General features: G+C 42.3%; 1 protein-coding gene across 3 annotated transcripts in view; it reads left to right on the plus strand.

The window, feature by feature from the left end:
* Positions 1–15,959, plus strand: part of RALGAPA2 (Ral GTPase activating protein catalytic subunit alpha 2) — a 214,841-nt gene extending 198,882 nt beyond the window's left edge. For 2 of the 3 annotated variants that reach the window (XM_075267599.1, XM_075267600.1), the window contains one exon: positions 12,219–15,959. In XM_075267599.1, coding sequence (XP_075123700.1) covers positions 12,219–12,370 — 152 coding nt within the window. In that variant the 3' untranslated portion in view covers positions 12,371–15,959. The remainder of the gene's footprint in view (positions 1–12,218) is intronic. The other variant, XM_075267601.1, reaches the window with a different exon arrangement.
* Positions 15,960–17,861: the final 1,902 nt, after the last annotated feature.

Genomic DNA, 17,861 nt, shown 5'->3' on the forward strand with positions numbered 1-17,861 from the left:
CCAGTGACATTACATTCATTCTTCATGTGGTCTGTTTGCATCTCAGTCCCATTTAAGGGTAGGGGGCTGGGCTCCAGTATGAAGCACAGTCCCTACAAAGTGTACAGCACTACACCTGAACTCCCCTTAATGCTTCAGTTTCTTCACATGGCTGGTCAGGGACCCCCATCAATCTGTTAGAATAGGTCATCAATATTACAATCCTGGAAAACTCCTTTCAGCTGAGACCCCACATTGCGGAAACACAACTTTTTTTGTTGCATATTTTGTTGTGTTTTTTCCACCAAAGCCAAGAATGGCTACAAAAGGAATGGGAACTATATATAAGAAGTTTTTATACCTCTGTCCTCTGCTAAATCCACTCCTGGTATTGGCTCAAAAAACCACCACAAAGTCTGCAATCAAAACAGCTGCGTCTGGGGCCTCATCCTTAAAGGGTATTTTGGGGGCAATTTTATTTATTTTTTTAAAAGGATTGTTAGTGCCATTAATGGGTTAAAAAGGACACCCAAATACGTTTAGCAGGGTTTTTTGTTTAGTGATTTCTGGGTTTCTCTTGGAGCTCTGGCATCCTCTGCATTTGTTTACTTGGTGTAGCTTCCTGTTCTTTTTATCCTACAACTACCATGATGCATAGCTCTTCACTCAGATCCCCTTTTCACTCCCTCCCCCTCCCTCTCTTACTCCCTCACATCCCCTCCCTGTTTCCCTAGCTTGCCCACCCACTACTAACCCTTCCTTACTGTCAGGTAAGTATGATGGGGTAGGGGTGGACTGTCTTCCTGTCCTGCAAATCACATTCTTCTGTGCCACCGGCTCCATCTCCTCTTCATGACTGCCGGCGCTTGAGCAGTAGAGCTGGAGTGCTGTCATACTGTCACTCTGTCCTTATTGCGCAGGCAAGGGAGGCCGGTAGAAGTCAAAGAGGTGGAGCTAGTCCTGCTGAAGAAATTGATGCTTGGTGCCCAGAAGATCTGGAAAGGAAGACCGGTAAGAATGATGAGGTGGGGTGGTGGTATTGGTGACATTACGTTCCTTAAAACGGAACATCAATGGAAAATCAGGAAATGTGCCCGGGGCGGTCACATGACCACCCCAACAATATGGGTAAATATACATTTTTGATACAGTAAGTTCATTAGAAGTTAGACGGGGGAAGTGTTCAACTTGGTGTAGCAAGATCTTTTTTTTTTTAACCACATTGGAAAATTAAGAATTACATAAGAAAATAAGTCCTAATATATACTTTACATGTAAAATATCTTTTATTTAACCTCTTCAGCTTTGTTTTGGAGTGTTTTATCATGATGACCATTAGAACCATTGAAAAGCATAGATATTGGTGGTTGCAGAACATCATTCCTTAGAAACATAGGGTAGAATTAACATTTCATTATCTAAAGACATATTGTATGGAATAATGGTATAATTGCACCCAGCTAAATCCCCTCACAATGATCTGCTGACCTCTTTTAGTGGTGAACAGAAGGAAGGGAGTTGGTTGAATAGGGACTGTATAAATACTTAGCTGTTTACAGCTTATAATGCTTTGGCCTCACACTGTGAATGTGGGTGGCAGGTAATGACCCGAGATTTCCCATATTGGTTGGAATTTGTGTGACATTTTATTGGTCTATATGTGGTAGATAGAACAGATCTGCACCCTATGTAAAAGTATGGTCATAAGATGTAACAAATAGAATCTGCAGTACAGTCTGTAGTGGCCTATTAGGTTTACAGTTCCCATAGTCTGAAATCCTACCAGAGTTCTTTTGAGTTATCAGTGGGGAGGACCTTATACAGGACCCCACATCTATAAGCCAGACTGGACTACAAAGGGTGTCAACTTCATGCATTACAAGGACATCCCACTGAAATGAATGCATTGAAAAAGTGTGCGCTGTGTTGACAATTGGCAAGTGTTTCACTCTGTAAATACATTTTGCAGAAAACTTCACATTAATCATTTCTGAAATCTCCATCCACATGTATTGCACTGCAACATTGTAGATATTTGTTACACTGAAAATCTGCAGCAGCTTCAACCATGCAGACACTGATGTCACAGTACAGAGATAATACACACCGTGATGTCACAGTACAGGCATAATACACACAGTGATGTCACAGTACAGGGATAATACACACAGTGATGTCACAGTACAGGGATACTACACACAGTGATGTCACAGTACAGGCATACTACACACAGTGATGTCACAGTACAGGGATACTACACACAGTGATGTCACAGGACAGGCATACTACACACAGTGATGTCACAGTACAGAGATAATACACACCGTGATGTCACAGTACAGGCATAATACACACAGTGATGTCACAGTACAGGGATAATACACACAGTGATGTCACAGTACAGGGATAATACACACAGTGATGTCACAGTACAGGCATAATACACACAGTGATGTCACAGTACAGGCATAATACACACAGTGATGTCACAGGACAGGCATACTACACACAGTGATGTCACAGTACAGGGATACTACACACAGTGATGTCACAGTACAGGCATACTACACACAGTGATGTCACAGTACAGGGATACTACACACAGTGATGTCACAGTACAGGCATACTACACACAGTGATGTCACAGTACAGGCATAATACACACAGTGATGTCACAGTACAGGGATAATACACACAGTGATGTCACAGTACAGGGATAATACACAGTGATGTCACAGTACAGGCATAATACACACAGTGATGTCACAGTACAGACATACTACACACAGTGATGTCACAGTACAGGGATACTACACACAGTGATGTCACAGTACAGGCATACTACACACAGTGATGTCACAGTACAGGCATACTACACACAGTGATGTCACAGTACAGGGATACTACACACAGTGATGTCACAGTACAGGCATACTACACACAGTGATGTCACAGTACAGGGATAATACACACAGTGATGTCACAGTACAGGGATACTACACACAGTGATGTCACAGTACAGGGATAATACACACAGTGATGTCACAGTACAGGGATAATACACACAGTGATGTCACAGTACAGGCATACTACACACAGTGATGTCACAGTACAGGGATACTACACACAGTGATGTCACAGTACAGGCATACTACACACAGTGATGTCACAGTACAGGGATAATACACACAGTGATGTCACAGTACAGGGATACTACACACAGTGATGTCACAGGACAGGCATACTACACACAGTGATGTCACAGTACAGGGATACTACACACAGTGATGTCACAGGACAGGCATACTACACACAGTGATGTCACAGTACAGGCATACTACACACAGTGATGTCACAGTACAGGGATACTACACACAGTGATGTCACAGGACAGGCATACTACACACAGTGATGTCACAGTACAGGGATACCACACATAGTGATGTCACAGTACAGGGATACTACACACAGTGATGTCACAGGACAGGCATACTACACACAGTGATGTCACAGTACAGAGATAATACACACAGTGATGTCACAGTACAGAGATAATACACACAGTGATGTCACAGGACAGGCATACTACACACAGTGATGTCACAGTACAGGCATACTACACACAGTGATGTCACAGTGCAGGGATAATACACACAGTGATGTCACAGTACTGGCATACTACACACAGTGATGTCACAGTACAGGCATACTACACACAGTGATGTCACAGTACAGGCATACTACACACAGTGATGTCACAGTGCAGGGATAATACACACAGTGATGTCACAGTACAGAGATAATACACACAGTGATGTCACAGTACAGGGATAATACACACAGTGATGTCACAGTACAGGAGTAATTGTCAAGCCGAGTCACAGAATGTAAGTAATGCACAGTTATATCCTACCACACAAGTGACAGTGCAGGGTTTATAAATAGTGATGTCACAGTACAGGGATAATGTACACAGTGATGTCACAGTACAAGGATAATACACACAGTGATGTCACAGTACGGGGATAATACACAGTGATGTCACAGTACAGGGATAATACACACAGTGAAGTCACAGTACAGGAATACTACACACAGTGATGTCACAGTACAGGGATACTACACACAGTGATGTCACAGTACAGGGATACTACACACAGTGATGTCACAGTACTGGCATACTACACACAGTGATGTCACAGTACTGGCATACTACACACAGTGATGTCACAGTACTGGCATACTACACACAGTGATGTCACAGTACAGGGATAATACACACAGTGATGTCACAGTACAGGCATACTACACACAGTGATGTCACAGTGCAGGCATACTACACACAGTGATGTCACAGTGCAGGGATACTACACACAGTGATGTCACAGTGCAGGGATACTACACACAGTGATGTCACAGTACAGGGATAATACACACAGTGAAGTCACAGTACAGGGATAATACACACAGTGAAGTCACAGTACAGGAATACTACACACAGTGATGTCACAGTACAGGGATAATACACACAGTGATGTCACAGTGCAGGGATAATACACACAGTGATGTCACAGTGCAGGGATACTACACACAGTGATGTCACAGTACAGGGATAATACACACAGTGATGTCACAGTACAGGGATACTACACACAGTGATGTCACAGTACAGGGATACTACACACAGTGATGTCACAGTACAGGGATACTACACACAGTGATGTCACAGGACAGGCATACTACACACAGTGATGTCACAGTACAGAGATAATACACACAGTGATGTCACAGTACAGAGATAATACACACAGTGATGTCACAGGACAGGCATACTACACACAGTGATGTCACAGTACAGAGATAATACACACAGTGATGTCACAGTACAGAGATAATACACACAGTGATGTCACAGTACAGAGATAATACACACAGTGATGTCACAGTACAGGGATAATACACACAGTGATGTCACAGTACAGAGATAATACACACAGTGATGTCACAGTACAGAGATAATACACACAGTGATGTCACAGTACAGGGATAATACACACAGTGATGTCACAGTACAGGGATACTGCACACAGTGATGTCACAGTGCAGGGATAATACACACAGTGATGTCACAGTACAGAGATAATACACACAGTGATGTCACAGTACAGAGATAATACACTCAGTGATGTCACAGTACAGGGAAAATGCACACAGTGATGTCACAGTACAGGAGTAATTGTCAAGCCGAGTCAAAGAATGTAAGTAATGCACAGTTATATCCCACCACACAAGTGACAGTGCGGGGTTTATAAATAGTGATGTCACAGTACAGGGATAATACACATAGTGATGTCACAGTACAGAGATAATACACACAGTGAAGTCACAGTACAGGGATAATACACACAGTGATGTCACAGTACAGGGATACTACACACAGTGATGTCACAGTACAGGGATAATACACACAGTGATGTCACAGTACAAGGATAATACACAGTGTCACAGTACAGGGATAATACACACAGTGATGTCACAGTACAGGGATACTACACACAGTGATGTCACAGTACAGGGATAATACACACAGTGATGTCACAGTGCAGGGATAATACACACAGTGATGTCACAGTGCGGGGATACTACACACAGTGATGTCACAGTGCAGGGATACTACACACAGTGATGTCACAGTACAGAGATAATACACACAGTGATGTCACAGTACAGGAGTAATTGTCAAGCCGAGTCACAGAATGTAAGTAATGCACAGTTATATCCCACCACACAAGTGACAGTGCGGGGTTTATAAATAGTGATGTCACAGTACAGGGATAATACACACAGTGATGTCACAGTGCAGGGATACTACACACAGTGAAGTCACAGTACAGGAATCCTACACACAGTGATGTCACAGTACAGGGATAATACACAGTGATGTCACAGTACAGGGATAATACACAGTGATGTCACAGTACAGAGATAATACACACAGTGATGTCACAGTGCAGGGATAATACACACAGTGATGTCACAGTGCAGGGATAATACACACAGTGATGTCACAGTACAGGGATACTACACACAGTGATGTCACAGTACAGGGATAATACACAGTGATGTCACAGTACAGGGATAATACACACAGTGATGTCACAGTACAGGGATACTACACACAGTGATGTCACAGTACAGGAATATTACACACAGTGATGTCACAGTACAGGGATAATACACACAGTGATGTCACAGTACAGGGAGAATACACAGTGATGTCACAGTACGGGGATAATACACACAGTGATGTCACAGTACAAGGATAATACACACAGTGATGTCACAGTACAGGAATATTACACACAGTGATGTCACATTTACTGGCACAATGTCATCAAAGACATCAGAACATTGTAATACAAGGATATTGCACACAATGGTGTCACAAGCAAGTGCTATTGTGCATTGGTTTTCCCTTTTGTGAGCAGTGGGTATTGTTTCCTCAGGTACTGGGCCCAGGCACAATCTTAATTTAGAACAATGGTATGTTTATGTGGCCCCCTCAGAGTCTAGGACCTGATAGTGACTACTACTACAGCACCCCCTATATCTACATCCCTGGTTACAAGTATATAGGGTAATATCAGCATGTCCTATGAGGTCATACAGAAGTTCAAAGCTTGTACCAAAAAGAATGTATATTATTGTAGTTCAATATGCTTGTACAATCCCGAGAGCAATACTTTGAGCATACTGTAGATGAGGGTCTCTGGTGTCTGACCGCTCAGGAAACCAATGAATTTAAAATATGTACTGCTATATTTTTCTGTAAACCTTTATAGCCAATTGGAAAAGGCAGTTACATACAGGAAAATCCATGTAAAGTGCAGATTAAACCCATGAACACACCCCTAGATCATCATGTATTTTATACCGCAATAGAAGAGACGCACTGTTGCAGAATATGGCGTCATGCCAATGTTTCCCACCATTATTCTGATCTGAAAAATGTCAGAAAAAGTAAATATAAAATGAAACAGGATATCTTTCACTTTTCACATCAGTGCCTGGTATATGCCCATAGCAAAACTGGATTCCTGCGCGCTCTGTTATGTCCCTTAGTGGCCCCTGCACACAGTATTATGTTATGTCCCTTAGTGGCCCCTGCACACAGTATTATGTCCCTTAGTGGCCCCTGCACACACTATTATCCCCCCATAGTGGCCCCTGCACACAGTATTATGTTATGTCCCTTAGTGGCCCCTGCACACAGTATTATGTTATGTCCCTTAGTGGCCCCTGCACACAGTATTATGTTATGTCCCTTAGTGGCCCCTGCACACAGTATTATGTTATGTCTCTTAGTGGCCCCTGCACACAGTATTATGTTATGTCCCTTAGTGGCCCCTGCACACAGTATTATGTTATGTCTCTTAGTGGCCCCTGCACACAGTATTATGTTATGTCCCTTAGTGGCCCCTGCACACAGTGTTATGTTATGTCCCTTAGTGGCCCCTGCACACAGTATTATGTCCCTTAGTGGCCCCTGCACACACTATTATCCCCCCATAGTGGCCCCTGCACACAGTATTATGCCCCATAGTGGCCCCTGCACACAGTATTATGCCCCATAGTGGCCCCTGCACACAGTATTATACCCCATAGTGGCCGCTGCACACAGTATTATGCCCCATAGTGGCCCCTGCACACAGTATTATGCCCCATAGTGGCCCCTGCACACAGTATTATGCCCCATAGTGGCCCCTGCACACAGTATTATGCCCCATAGTGGCCCCTGCACACAGTATTATGCCCCATAGTGGCCCCTGCACACAGTATTATGCCCCATAGTGGCCCCTGCACACAGTATTATACCCCATAGTGGCCCCTGCACACACTATTATGTCCCTTAGTGGCTCCTGCACTCAGTATTATGCTCCATTGTGGACACCCATAAACAATTATTATACTCTGGGGTCTTTTCAGACCCTAGAGTATAATATTCGGAGACCCGGGGGAATAAAAACATTAAAAAACCACTGTTGTTTACCTGTCCCCCGGCTCCGACGCTGTCGGCCTTCTTTAATTACGTCGGATGTCACATGACCCGGGACGCAGGCCGGGTTCATGTGACATCAGACAACTAGGCCTGAGGCCTGCCTGGATCAAGGAGAGATAAGTAACAGTGTTTTTTTATGTTTCTTACCTCTCCCAGGCCTCCGATCATTATACTCGGGGTTCTGAAAAGACCTCCAAGTATAATAATCTTTGTGGGGCCTGCGGTGTCACTTACCGATCCCGTCCCAGCCAAGATCAGTAAGTAAATAGGGCTGGAGTAACTTCAGCCGGTAATGGCCTATTTAAAAAAAAAAAAAAAAAACACGCAGCGTAGCGGCTGTCACCGGGCTCCCTCATGTCCCGGGCCCTGTGGCAGCTGCCTCTGCTGCTATGGCGGTATTTACACCCCTGGTTGTGAGCTTGGGCACATCCCGTGAAGCCTCAGTACACTGAACCACTATATGTATACCCCTGGCAGTCACACTTATATTTTCTCACCATTATTTTATCATATTATTTCCCTGAATTTGTTCCTACCCTAGTTTACTTAGTTTACTTAGTTCTCACTTGGAACTAACAGCAATAAAACAATCCTATAATCCTACCTGGATGATTTACAAGCAAGCATTCACCAGGCATCTAGCCCTGTTTAGATTAATGCAAAGGTCGTGTGTTCCATTCAGTAGAGTCATTGGGTTCCGAGTGTTGCGACCATAATATAGACTCTATAAAATTTGCCCTTGTATAACCAGCCTTAGTCACCCGTAAATCACAGGACCACTCTGCATCTCCAGTCTACTATATTATTGATAAGGTCATTACCCAGCACATCCTGCATTTCAGGATTTCAGCTCTTTTGGATTTGTGCATCTCTTTAGTATTCTCTAGTGCAGCATTTCCACTGGCATCCACTTCATTATCACTCCCCTCCATTGTGCTGGAAGGGTTAGCAGGGAGATTTTTGCCTGTGCAGTTGTTTGTGGCAATATCTCATGATTTAAAGATGATGCATAAAGAGAGTAAGTGATGAAATTAAATTCCCTCTTACCGTACTGCCCGGAGAGACCGCGCACCAACTGCAAGCAACAACAGTCCTCGATTGCAACAGACATTTCTGAATTCCTCGGTGCACGGTTATAATTGTACTGGGAAAGATTGGTTACACACAGGCTTTAATTTTATTCATTTTCTGTTATGTTTAATAGCTGCTACCTCATCTGCTCCCATTCAGACAAGCTCTTTTGTCGTGACCTTCAGTCATCTTCCTCTTCAGGGAATAATTGCGTCCTAAGTTAATGTTTAAAATATCAGCGCGCGAGCTCACGTAAGCCGCTGCCTCAGCCTGGGATTTGTAAGATCATCCTCCGACAGAGGTTGGTTTATGATTTCTGCTTTATTTGGGGACCGGAGCTGAAGTAAACAAAGCTGAATCCTACCTACCCATCGTAACACTATCTAGAAGCTTGCATATTACTCCTGCCCAGCGCGTTTCATCACCTTTCATTTCACTGTGTTATTCTTGGCTGCTTCGCTTCTTCACTAGACATTACTAGAGAGCACTGTGCAGGTTGTGCAGGAGCAACACCATCCTGTCCATGGTCATGCTGTGTTACCCTTCAAGTGAATGGGGCAGAGATGCAGTAAGAAGTGGGAACCATGGACAAGAGGGACACTGTTTGGAGGGGGGAAAAAAAACATATTTGGAAATAGGAAATCTTTAAAAAATATAATCTTGGACCACCCCTTTAAGAGAACATTGCTGAACTGGAACATCTGGAAGACCTTTTGACCCTTCACCAACTCAGCTCTTTGCATTTTTCAGTAAGTCTCAGTGCACGGATTTTGGTGCAGTTACATTTTTTTTTCTCTTGCCCTCATATACAGTTAGTTTCAGCCCCAACATGTTCTCTACTGTCAAGTGGGCAATCCTGAACTGAAGTCAGTCAGGGACCACCCACCTGACAGGAGAGACTACATAACATATCAAGCACCAAAACTATTAGCACAGATTGCTCAGGAATGGTGGGGGCTAGTGAAAAAGTTGAACAAGCCTGAGAGCTGGAGCAAAGAGCTGGAGTTGGCGAAGTAGGCAAAGCTCCTCTTAAATTCTCTAGCCATAACTGCTCTGTAGGAGTCAAAAAGGTGTCCTTTTGTAACCATGCCTGCTGCAGAATACTTGAGACATTCTTGTATTACATGGTCTGCCATGTAGTACTAGATCTTCCCTGCGGTGGCCGGTGCAAGAGAAATGCTTGGCTAGACACAACTTCCTTTGCTAAACTCAGCTATTTGTTAGGAGGTCTGGCATAGTAGCCATGCTAGTAAATGAAACAAGGGTGCAGGGGACAACCTCTTTAGGGGCCATTCACACGGAGTAAACGTGCGCTCATTTTGGTGTGTATTTTTACGCATGTAAAAAAAAAAGCGACACATTTTTTTACGTGTTTTTTTAGCGCAACATGTTTTTTGTAGTGTTTATTGGTTTTTTTTTTTACACGTGTAAATAACAGAAAACATGCCAAAAAACACTTTACGCCAAAAAACGCCTCGCCTATTTTTAAACGTACAAAAATACACACCAGCATGAACACGCGTTTACTCTGTGTGAATGGACCCTTATATGAGTGCTATGTGAGACCTTACATGGTTTATCTCCATTCACATAATGATCCACACCTGCGTTCGGGGAATCTGTCCCCCATTCCGCTTAAAAAATGTGGAGAGAAAGGTCCTGCAAGCTGGACTGAAAACTGAAAACCTGGTGGACCCCATTATAGCCTATGGGGTCCGCGGGTTTCCACAGGTAGCAGCTTCTTCAGCTAATCGGGTTTCCATTTTTCAGGTGCCCAAATGGACCCAAAGATTGGAACACAGGTGTGAACCTAGCGTAAGGAACATTGCTTAGGATGCAGCCTTGTTTAGTGAAAAGTTCTTCCAACATCTGAGCCAAAATTTTGCAGTATACTTACCTATCGGCAGATTGTAGACTCCCCCCCCCCCCCTCTCATAACTAAAATAATTTGTATGGAAGATTATGTTGTGCCTTAATGTTTTACCACTATTTTATAGGAAGTCTTAGTCATTAAGGTGGATGAAATGTGTGATTGTTTTATTGTTTTCAATGACACACCTAGTGCAGGCCTTCACCATTATACATGCTATGTGAATCATGGTATACCTTGACGCCATGACCGACATGTTGGCAACTGTTTTCAGTGTAGGATATTATATGGCCATTGGTTGGTACGTTAGTCCTCACGTCAGTGCAAGCAAAAACTGAAGGAAGGGTTCAGAGCAACCAATCAGACTTCAGCTTCTAAAGCAGGTCTGAAGATAGTGACCAGATTGGTCGCCAACATCTGCAGCTCTTTGCCTATTGTGCATAAAGTTAGGGCTTTATGGCAACACCAGGGACATGCACCCTCTATCAGCCTTCTGATAAAAATCTGTGCACTGTGCACCATTAATGACTGCCATTTTTACATGCCTTAAAGGGATTGTCTACTCTGTTCCCACACAGATAACTGACTGCTAGAGCTCAGCAGGGAACATTCTATGGTTTATTCTCAAGGGACCTTTCTAACAAGGATATCCCCTTTAGGCTGAGGGCCCACATCACAGAAATGCAGCTTTTTTTTGTTGCAGATTTTGTTGCGTTTTTTTTTTTAAAGCCAAAGCCAGGAGTGGATTGAGCAGAAGGTGCGAGTATAAGAACTTCCTATAAATTTCCCATTCCTTTAGTAGCCATTCTTAGGTTTGTCTCAAAAAAAATGCAACAAAAAAGAAAAAAACCTGAGTTTCTGCAACGTGGGACCTCGGCCTCAAGAACATTTGCATCTATATTGAAACTGCACGTTACTTGTAGCTCCGCTTTATTGCAGAAACCAAACATCTGCCGACACACGTCATGTAAAACGTGGAGCTGTACTATTTACTGGCAGCTTGAGATAATATTACGCAGCGAGTGTCTGAAAGAATGTATAGGAGTGAAGATCCAGCACGTGACCCAACACCGAATAACATCAGTCATCCTGGAGACAAGCTATCCGATTACCAATTTTGTGTAAACCTGTTGAATCGGACATTTTTCTGTCGGGACCTGCTCGTCCTTCTAATGGAAGTCTTGTCGCAGCGGTGTAAATATTCTCTCAATGTCTCGCTTTTTTCTTCTTTTTTTCCAGGTCTCCCTTCAAGTACAAGTTCTGATCTGTCAGTGAGCACGGGACCAGACCCTCCAGAGCCCACCTCTCCAACACTAACCCGCGCCACCAGGACAAAAGTTTCGGGAAAGCTTCGACGCTCTGCCAGTGCTGTCAGCAAATCTTCCAATTGAAGCACTTTTTTTTTTATATTGAACTCTTGCAAAGAGCTGTTTTTAATCTAAAAAGAAAAAAAAAATCTCTATAAATAGATGACTTTGCACCTGTGAATATAACTTTTTAAAAGGACGAGCTGTGCAATGTTGTAATGTGTGTCTAACGGGGCAGGACCCCCCTGGGCAGGTTGTTAGTAAACCATCCATTAGGCACTGAGGTATGATGCAACGATGGTTGTAACACTGATGATGGCAAGAGGATTGTCAGACAAAGCGTAATGATGCAACAGCACCAAAGGACAAGGGAGCGCAGGAGCCGCGAGCGGGGAGCACAACAACACTTCTCGCAGGCATTTTAGGTATTAAGGATGTAATTGCCTCACATTGTTACGGCTGTCTGTGTAACACTTTCACTGCTGGGAAGTGGAACAGAGGGCTCGCTAAACAACGTCTTAAGAAGCCACGTATATTAAACTTCTCTTAACCCGGGTTCCTTCCGCAACAGGCTGAAGTGTGGACCTGTGGATGCAGGGCCTTAAATATGTGAATTTTCCAATCATGTGTATAAAGAAGGAAGAAAATGATATATATTTTTAACTACCTGCAGAGATCTAGGCCCAGAGTTATCTAGCTTAATGGACAAAACAATGCCGCAATGTAGGAATTCTAAAGGGAGAACTCCACCTTACACGCCTGTATCCTGAGACGCTGCAATAGGTTGAGGTCCAGTTCCCAAATCAGAGGTCTTAACCCTTAGTTGGAGATTTACTAGAAAGTATTGGACGGCATCGCCTGAAGTTGCTTGTAAGGTGGACTTCTCCTTTAAGTGCATTATCCGTCTATTCCAAGGCATCTTCTATAGGAGATCTGAGATACGCTTTGTTTTCTCTTCTTATTTTGCATGGTTTCCGCACATATTTATACAATTCTGTTTTAAGTGTTTTATTTCAGACCCATATTCCCCAAATGAAGAAGAATAATGTGTTCCTTTCCCGTTTTGCTAAAGGCTGATTTGTTTTAGCGTCATGTTTAATTGATCGTATTGTCGTCGTGGCCTTGTACGTTGTTTTCACATCTGTGTAATGGATACTGCTTACTTTTCCGTGTGACCTTTTACATATTTGTTCTTCTGAATTAGCTGCTTAGGAAGTCGTTCAATGTGATTCATTTCTGTTCAGTTACATTTAGTCATATGAAGTAGAGATGTCTTTAAATGCAGCTGGATGCATAGTCGGGCACTTGTGCGTTTTGTGTGTGTCTATGGGATTTTTGCACTAATTTTAAGTGATTTTTTTCTGTACTCTCTTCAGGTTTGTACCAGTTACGGTAGTTTGATGTAAATAGGGACTGTGGGTTACACTGATATGTCGCTCTGTGGACTTTAGGTGAAGAGCAGAAGCTTTATTTCGACTTCCAGACTGAAACGGCAAAGCATTAAGCAGTGTGAATCTCCTGAGGCTAAATCAACAGATGTCTTCACAGTGAGCTAGCCTGCTCGTGTGTAAATCCATGCCTTGCAGACGCCTCTGCCGACACAGCCACCGTCTCCTGCTCATCTCCAGCAGGTCAACTGCAAATTAGTAGTAATTGTCTCATTTGCATATTGGAGATAGCCGGGTGTTTGTGTTGTTGTGTAGCAGGGACTTGCTCCTGATAAGCACCTAGTAAAGGTTATGCTGCAGAAACCTATATGTTGTAGTAAAGGGATCCTCCGGTTTGCAACAAGGAAAAAAAAAAAGTAAATGTGTAATGCCTAGGTAAAATACCTGGTGCCCTCCAATGTAATCTGGCACAGTTCCTCTGTTACCCATCCACATCTTCATTTCTGTAAATTGATCACTATCTTGTAAGACACCCCCCCAACCCATTATTAGTCCTGGTCCATCCAACAGTGAAGGGGGTCTCAGGCTACCGAAACGTAGTACATAGAGTAGTCTGGGAAGCTGGTGGCCGTTTCACAGAAGTGAAGAGAGGCCTGGAAATTGGAGGAATTGCACCAAAGGAGGGCGCTGCATATTTTAACTATGATTTTATGCATTTATTTAGAATTTTTATCTATAGGAGCCATAGACGATACTTTGGCTAATCCAACATAAACTAGTGGATTAAGGTGTAGGCTGAGGACATGGTTGACACTGTAGCTATACATATACTCATCCGATGGACATTCCCGTAAAGAAATGATATTGGAATGCTTATCTGATCTGAAATGTAGAAGTGTCTATGACTTTGATATAAGTTTACAGCATAACACTAAACGGGAACAGTAAGGATATCTGGAGAATTGATCATGCACCATGTACAGCGTATATGTCTATGCATTAGTTACAGGGATTGTCTAGGAATAGGAATAAAGTCTGTATCTGGTATTACAGGCGGATATTCAATATCACAAACAGCCTGGGCGAGGGTGACAATCTTCAGCAACTTCTCTGTGTATTCACTATTCATCCATTTAGGGCCCTTTTACACAGCCAGATTAGCGCATGACAAATTTTCCTATAAATGTTCATTCGGGATTATTACCTGGTATAAACTCAGCGATCGGTCAATGAAACAGGAAAAACTCCTTTTCTGGAGGATCGCCTCTTTAATGCAGGCCAGAATTCATCATTCAGATAGGGGATGTGCTTTTAACATTATGTAAACTGAATGAGGGCGAACACTGGTCCCCATGCAGTGTTATCAGCACTCAAACAAGCAGTGATCGACGTGTTATATCCCTGTGTAAATCTATCCTTACGAGTGGCTGGAAAGGCCTCATGCTGAGGAATATTATACATGATGGTCACCTCCAAATGTATCCTGCACGTGAGTAAAGATTTAGCAGACACTATACTTAAACATGGCGAAGAGAAAGGGAAGACGCTGCACAGAGCGGTGACAGGATCACACAAGCTTCTTTCAGGATTTGCGCGCTGCATCTCGGTGAGATTTCTACAGCACTCAGGGTGATGTGAAGGAGAGGATTTGAGCACTTTGGCTGTCAGTTCCCCTGGAATTACAAAGGTGATGCCAGTAAATATGAGTCAGTGCAGAATTCAGGATCGCATTCATCTTGCCTATCACCATTAAGTCTGTTTTAGAAGCTGTCAGTCACCCGCTATTCAGTCCATACCACCCAGTCTTTACTTCTGTGTAAGGTGAAACGTAAAAGAAGAAAAGAAGGGTCCAGAAAGATTTTATTTCTTTCCTTCAAATATTGTTTGTCTTGATCTTAGACACCCGGGATTGAACAGGGTTCTTTGTGTACTTGTGGGTTGTACGTGAACTTGATATTCGGGGTTTGTGGCCTTGCTCTGCGTGCGGGGCCACCGTCTCACAGGCCTTTCTTACTGGCTGGGGAGGTTTTAGTGTGAACAGTCAGTTTTGGATGTTCTATATTCTTGAAATCTATTAGATGTTGTATATAGGAGTATAAATGTATATTATAAATCATGTTCTTTATATTGAGGGTGTGCTATAAGAAATGCGGGTCCTTTCAATTTTCCCTTTTTGGTGCATTAATTGTAAAATTTGTAAAACAAAATGAATGCTTGAAAAAAATCCAAATTTACTGCTGACATATCATTCATTTTCTTTTAAATATTTCCTGAAATTATTTGTGTTTTTTCCTTAATTTCAATTGAATTTAATTAAAAGTATTTAAAATTCACAATTTGTGCTTTTCTTTTATGTGCAATAGATGTTTTTATTATGATTTATTTTATATAGCATCAACATATTCCATAGTGTTGTACAAAGATTATAATCAGTCCCTGTCCCAATTTTTCTTATCGTTCAGGTTGTCAAATAACACAAGCTCCTATAGTCAACTTACAGCTGTCCCCATTCAGTTGTATAGGGCAGTGCTGAAGTTCTTGCATAGTGGGTGGTTAATGGCACCATTGTGTAAGGAGATACAGCGCTACATGAACACTGCATCTCCATCCTCGTTCAGATCGATGGGGGTTCCAGAGCTTTATTCCCTCCACTTGTAGATGGTCACTAAGTTTTCACTAGCTTTACAAATCAATAGTACAAGCGAATATAAAAAAATATGTATATTTTATCAGAGTAAAATGCTTCTTTCTCTACTCTTTTGCTGATCTGCTAAACTAACTCTGAAATCTCTGCTGAATTCCCTCTTGAACAAGATGGGAGAGATCACAGAGGTGTTATTACAGCTCACAACAGAAAGCTGTGGAGAGGGAAGAAGGAGTGAACATGATGTGGGTGACAGACAAGAAAAGACCACAAGCAGCTACTAAGAAGTTTTCTATCTGACCCCAAGTGCTTTATTCCTATCAATACAAGTCCATTCTTCTCTGTAATGTCCTATATGATCCTTCTACAAGTCCTGTGTGTGAGAGAGAACATATAATGGCCAGAAATAGTCCTCATGTATAAACACTGTACTATTAATGTATCCAAAGTGTGTTAGGTCCGCTTTACAATGAAATTCCCTTTTATATATACTGCCACTTATACTTGCTGTTATATTCCTATAGCCTCATGCCAGTAACCTCATAGACTACAGAAACTGCGTTCAATTGGGTTGTTTTTGGCGACAAAAGCAAAAGGATGACCTAAGTATTAATGGTTATCTGCTGACAATTTCCAGAATGGAGAAGGAATGCAGTGCTATATCTTTATAGCTGTATCAGTCCATACTATGAGAGGTTTGGTTATAGGGGCTGGACAAGTTTCTACAGGGATTATTATATATGCACACACATATATATGTGTATGTGTGTATATATATATATATGTGCGTGTGTGTGTGTATATGTATATATATATATATATATATATATATATATACACTGTGTGTGTGTGTATATATATATATATATATATATATATATATATATATTAAAGTGAAGGAGACTTTTCTAAACACTGTATGGCGGCCATTATATCAAGCTATTTCTAAGAAATCAGTTTAATAATATGCTTAGGGACAGGTGATAAAGACATTATAATGTGTTTTTTGGTTTGACCTATGTAACCTTCTAATGTTTAGGAATATATATGTTTGTGTGAGTATAAAGGTGGCTATATAGGGTGTTTAGAAAGTAAGTACACAAAATGAAAGGGTGGGCTTTAGCCGGTATATGAAGCGCTTTTTTTTATTAATTAACGTGACCGGAAATGCAGCGTTGTGGCGCTGCAGGTAGACCGAGATGTTGATTTCCTATCCCTTGCTGCACTTTGTGAAAGGAGAAATGAAGAAGAGAAAGTGTTTCAATGGGAAATAAGTTTAATCACTGTTATTTATTTACAAGAATTGCTCAAAGTGCTGGCCGCCTGCCTCAATGCAAGCAGTGCGACGCCAGGAGATGGATTGACACACCCGTTCAGACTCCTGGCATGGCCCTCATCGCAACAACGCAGCCTGAATGCAGTTCACGAGCTTATCGTGGGTGGGCACAGGCGTTGTGTACACAATGGACTTGACATGTCCCAAATAGAAAAAAAAAATTAAGTGGGGTTCAAATCCGGCGAGCGAGGGGACCACAGCAACAAG

This window comes from Leptodactylus fuscus, chromosome 3, assembly GCF_031893055.1.
Source record: "Leptodactylus fuscus isolate aLepFus1 chromosome 3, aLepFus1.hap2, whole genome shotgun sequence".
NCBI lineage: Eukaryota > Metazoa > Chordata > Amphibia > Anura > Leptodactylidae > Leptodactylus > Leptodactylus fuscus.